At 40.5% G+C, this 6,000-nt stretch overlaps 1 protein-coding gene across 1 annotated transcript in view; it reads left to right on the top strand.

The window, feature by feature from the left end:
* Positions 1–620: 620 nt before the first annotated feature.
* The window catches only part of lamp1a (lysosomal associated membrane protein 1a), a 69,938-nt gene continuing 64,558 nt past the window's right edge, over positions 621–6,000 (top strand). Inside the window, exon 1 of the mRNA XM_051926228.1 lies at positions 621–871. Coding sequence (XP_051782188.1) covers positions 823–871 — 49 coding nt within the window. The 5' untranslated portion in view covers positions 621–822. The remainder of the gene's footprint in view (positions 872–6,000) is intronic.

Genomic DNA, 6,000 nt, shown 5'->3' with positions numbered 1-6,000 from the left:
TTTGCATTTTATTTTAGGATCGTAGGTTCGCGTGTTTCATTAGCTGAACTGTAATAAGCTACCAAATACTACGGGTGTACTGTATTTAATAAATGCCTGTTACAACTATTAGAGAATTATAAATACACAGGCATAACACGTTCCCAAATGAATAACTGCCGATACTTTAAGAATTTAAATTTTCAACACACTTATTTGTATATTACATTCTTTGGCTCAAAAACTGACTCGATTTTTGAGGAGAGTAACTTTCTCTTAATACAAGCTTTCCGCCACTGCGTCTTGAGCCCAAAAGCCGGAAGCACGTGTCAGCAACCTTCCCCATTTGAGAATAAAAGTAAGCTTTCATTGTGATTGGTTTCTTACACAATGATTGACAAATATTACGCCCATATATCAACGCCTCGAATCTTTGGAGGTGACATACATTTATTTTGAGAAGATGAGGTTCGAGGAAAATAATACCTCAAGGTCATTTTAAAAATAAAAAGCAAAAAGCAATAAAAAAACACCGTCCCACCCCCGACCCTGTAGTCTCGCGAGTGACTCCCCTGTAGTTCGTTTCTGTATCGTTTTGGTGTGTCACTCACTTCTCACGTGATTGAAGAGAAAGGGAGGGTGGAGCTCACGTGACGATAATAATATTCTTCCTGGTTAGGTTTAACCCAAACGCGAGACCTCCGAGTCCAGCGAGCGGAGAGTGTTGTTGGTAGTAATCGTCTCACTTGTGGGAGAAGTCGGAGTTTCGTTGTTTGTTTTTCTTTCCTCCTGTTGACCTGTCTGTCGTTCAAGTACTGTGACCACATTCCTGGCTCCGACAACATGGCCTTGCTCTCCAGTAAACAACTCCTCTTGATTGGAATGACACTGGGTAAGACATTAATTGAAATTTGGTTTGGTGCGTTTGCCTGTTAGCGCGTTACGTTACTCGCGAACCCAAATGTCTGCGGCTTGTTTGGTTTCAATTGTTTAAACACGACGTGTGCAGCTTACTTGCTGCACTGCTAGGGATTAGTCGGATACAGGGCAGTTTGGTCTCTTTATTTTCCCTCTAAGTAAGGAGTCCGCGACGCAACTCTTCGTTGAGCGTACCTCCAACGCATTGCAATTTGATACCTACGTTGGTTGTTCATTCTTTACATTTTGACCTATTGCTCCCTTCGTGTCGCTTTTATCATGTGACTCGTTCACGGAACTTCTAAATTGTACTTTTTTCTTTTTTAGTTTATAACATGCGCAATTTGCCAATTTTATTTTCACCATTGACAGGTCAACCTATGGGTCGACATGCCTTAATGGCCTCTGTATGCACGACGCAACATTGTCTTTTCCTGTGTCACGTGACGACAGCGGACCATTTGTCAGCAGATGCTGACCAGCAACTACCCATAACTACCCCCCTCCCCCCGCTTTCCGTTTGTTAGATGTTAAGCTCTGTTGTTTCAGTGGTCACTCATAACTGTGCTTCTCCAAGAGATTTTTACCAGTTTTTTGGTGCTGTGTTATATTTGCAATAGTCTATCGCTTTGCAGATGCATCTCAAGTAAGACCTAGGTCAGGTTAAGTACACTTCATTATGCCAGAGGGAAAACGTCTTTAGCTTCACGCAAGATTTGTCAATTCAGGCAAAAACCAGTCACGACTCGACATGTTGATACGGGCTATATAACTTACTTCCTAGCAAAAAGACAAGCAACAGGTCATGTGAAACAATTCCCATGAACCTTCATTGAGATTTTCCCCCATTTCAGCTGCTGTCGGGCCCATTTCTTGAGTGACCCCGCAGAGGAGTTGCTTTTATCTTGTTGACAGTTAATGTCATATTTTTTTTCGGTAGTGTTCAGGCATTAACTTGATTGTTTTCATTGCTTTATAATATGCTAATTTGGTAGTTCTGCATAAACCTGTAAGAGAAAGCGAAACTTGGCGGTTAAAAATTTGGACTGTGTATGAGAAGGTAGCGGACTCGATGCCCACTCCTGCAACAGTCAAGTAGGTTAATCTGTATAAAAATGTCACCACAATATGTGTTTCTGTTTCACAAGTCTTTATTTTATATAGTGACATTGGCGATCTATGCCATTAGTGCTTTATAAAAAAAAAAAAAAATGCAGCATTGTAAGTGGAACTAAATTTAAAAATGTAGGCTAGGTAGAAAGCTGCGTGGAGTATTGACAGACACATGGAAACATCAAATACATAAATTCCAATGTAATATATAATGTAGCTAGCAGTTGGAACAGAAACTAGTAGAAACTGGGAAAAGCCCTGATCAAAAAAACCTGGTAAAACATAAAAAATGTAAAGTAGATGAACATGATAGTCCATCTTGCAGTTTATAATGTAGGAATGATATTTGTTTAGATCAACTTCATCAAACTCTGATCATGGAGTGCTGCATTGGCTGCAGCTGTTTTCCTTATTAGTAACCAAGTATACTGTTGCTAATCAAGCACACTATTTTTGTTTTTTCTTAAGTTGCTGCCAAACAATGAAATGCAAAGTGTGCCAACAGATGACCGGCTAACCCGGACAGCACAAACTTGGTTCTTGAGTTGTCACCATTTTTGCTCCAACCACTTAATGTAGAAGCCAGTTCTTGTTCTTAATGAAACATATTGTATAGCCCCATAACAGTGCTCTTTTTCCATCACATCAGACCCTACCAAAATAGTTGATTTGTTTTTTTCTGAGAGCCCAACCCAAATCTTTTCCATTTTCAAAAATTTTATTGAAATACATCGCATAATTGGACAAACGTGTGCAAAAAGATTCATGCCAGCTGATCAGCAGTTGGCTCAAATTCATTTTCAGTATTGTTTTGCCTGCTGGTTAATTAAAAAAAAAAATAAAAAATTTATATTCGGTCTTGGTTTAAACTTCATATACAGACCTTGGTAGAAAGGAGAATGCACCCTACTAGAAACATTTGGTTACAAGTGGAGAAAAAGCCCCATCTGAGGTCCTCTTTGGCATATACAGGGATGAGTAATACAGAGTAGTGTAGTGTAGTGTTGTTTTTTATTTTTTTTTTGGTCACTACTGACTACTTTATGCCAGCATCACACTATAGGGCCTAACATGATTTATCGCTGGAGAGCATGCACAATTAATAACTGGTGGTTATTGTAGCTAAAATATGTAACTCGAACTTTAGGTTCCGATAAAGAACAGAACAAAGTTGTTTAAAGAATAAGTTAACAGAATTCAGCGTTAAAAGGGACGGGTCTATATATATGCACAGTGGATTCATTACTGGCTGCCTAACATCCAGCTAAAGTATGTGCTTTACTTGAAACCAGAAGCGCCACACAGAATAGTCAGCACAGATATTACTAACATACAGCTCCATTCTGTTTTGCATAACGTACATCAAAAAAAAATTGACCACACCATTAAAAAGTATTACTTAACACAAATTTAGGTTTATTTTTTCAAGGTCAAAGTTAATCTTGCAAACTGACTTTTGTTTTCTCTTTTTCTTCTTTCTCGCCCCAAATTGCATTTGGTTGTTAAAACTATGAAAAGCAAGAAACATAACTTAGAAGGTTGTAGAATTTCTGATTTATATTTCACTTATTTTAGTACACAGGAGTTAATATATGGAGATGCTTTTCAATGAAGTTTTGAGTATAATACTGTATTTGTTTCAGTTTTAGGCTCAAATCTTCATTTTGTTTTGTCTGACCTCATTTAACCATTTTTATTTTGTGTATACACTGGCAAACGTGGCAAAGTTTTGTGTTTATTTGGTAATTAAATTATGTAATTTTGTTTTCATACAGTGGGGCAAAAAAGTATTTAGTCAGCCACCAATTGTGCAAGTTCTCCCACTTAAAAAGATGAGAGAGGCCTGTAATTTTCATCATAGGTATACCTCAACTATGAGAGACAAAATGAGAAAAAAAAATCCAGAAAATCACATTGTCTGATTTTAAAGAATTTATTTGCAAATTATGGTCCAAAATAAGTATTTGGTCACCTACAAACAAGCAAGATTTCTGGCTCTCACAGACCTGTAACTTCTTCTGTAAGAGGCTCTTCTGTCCTCCACTCATTACCTGTATTAATGGCACCTGTTTGAACTCATTATCAATATAAAATACACCTGTCCACAACCTCAAACAGTCACACTCCAAACTCCACTATGGCCAAGACCAAAGAGCTGTCAAAGGATACCAGAAACAAAATTGTAGACCTGCACCAGGCTGGGAAGACTGAATCTGCAATAGGTAAGCAGCTTGGTGTGAAGAAATCAACTGTGGGAGCAATTATTAGAAAATGGAAGACATACAAGACCACTGATAATCTCCCTCGATCTGGGGCTCCACACAAGATCTCACCCCGTGGGGTCAAAATGATCACAAGAACGGTGAGCAAAAATCCCAGAACCACACGGGGGGACCTAGTGAATGACCTGCAGAGAGCTGGGACCAAAGTAACAAAGGCTACCATCAGTAACACACTATGCCGCCAGGGACTCGAATCCTGCAGTGCCAGGCGTTTCCCCCTGCTTAAGCTAGTACATGTGCAGGCCCGTCTGAAGTTTGCTAGAGAGCATTTGGATGATTCAGAAGAGGATTGGGAGAATGTCATATGAAACCAAAATAGAACTTTTTGGTAAAAACTGTACTCGTTGTGTTTGGAGGAGAAAGATTGCTGAGTTGCATCCAAAGAACACCATACCTACTGTAAAGCATGGGGGTGGAAACATCATGCTTTGGGGCTGTTTTTCTGCAAAGGGACCAGGACGACTGATCCGTGTAAAGGAAAGAATGAATGGGGCCATGTATTGTCAGATTTTGAGTGAAAACCTCCTTCCATCAGCAAGAGCATTGAAGATGAAACGTGGCTGGGTCTTTCAGCATGACAATGATCCCAAACACACCGCCCGAGTAACGAAGGAGTGGCTTCGTAAGAAGCATTTCAAGGTCCTGGAGTGGCCTAGCCAGTCTCCAGATTTCAACCCCATAGAAAATCTTTGGAGGGAGTTGAAAGTCCGTGTTGCCCAGCGACAGCCCCAAAACATCACTGCTCTAGAGGAGATCTGCATGGAGGAATGGGCCAAAATACCATCAACAGTGTGTGAAAACCTTGTGAAGACTTGCAGAAAACGTTTGACCTCTGTCATTGCCAACAAAGAGTATATAACCAAGTATTGAGATGAACTTTTGTTATTGAAAATACTTTGTTTTTCCACCATAATTTGCAAATAAATTCTTCAAAAATCAGACAATGTGATTTTTTTTCTCATTTTGTCTCTAATAGTTGAGGTATACCTATGATGAAAATTACAGGCCTCTCTCATCTTTTTAACTCTTTTAGGGCGGATGTCGACTTTTGTCGACAGGAGGGGTTGAAGGCTAATGTCGACAAAAGTCGACATCCAGGGATAGGGGGCGACAATCAGTTGTTAATGGCGACAAATCTCGGTCACGTCACAGGCATTCCCTCCGTGCTTGGAGGAATGCTAGACTCGTTAACTCGGCAAATAAACATTGCGTGAGTTGCGAAATGTAAACTATGGCAAGATGGCACCGACTTGTGAAAAGGCAGCGAAGCAAGTGCAGAAAAGAAAACACTCGGCAGACGATGTTTTTTTCGCATTATCGTGGAGTCGGACTCTTGATTTTTCAGAATCGGATTTTATTGGCAGTGATCAGGAGATCGAGCAAGAGAGTGAGAAGCAGGCATCAGCTGATCAGACACCAGCCGATGCCGCGCCAGCGGATCTGCTGCCTGTTGAGTGCCTTCGCACAGCCAATGCATCTACGGCAAGGTTCGCATGGGATAAATACACGGACATTGAGCCGTTGAGAGCCGATCTGGCTACCGGAGTTTACAAGACGGCATGGCTTGCTGTTGGACACGACAGATCACCAGCTGCTGTACTTCAGGCTGCTCTCTCCTGATGCTGCTTTTCAGCTACTGTCAGACGAGACAAACAGGTAGGCAGAGAATTTTTTTGAATCGCGGGCTGCGTTTGCATCGCATTCTCGC

Source organism: Erpetoichthys calabaricus, chromosome 4 (genome assembly GCF_900747795.2).
Source record: "Erpetoichthys calabaricus chromosome 4, fErpCal1.3, whole genome shotgun sequence".
NCBI classification, from domain to species: Eukaryota; Metazoa; Chordata; class Cladistia; order Polypteriformes; family Polypteridae; genus Erpetoichthys; species Erpetoichthys calabaricus.
The sequence above is the reverse complement of the archived record's forward strand: the minus strand, read 5'-3'. Positions and strand labels throughout refer to the sequence as shown.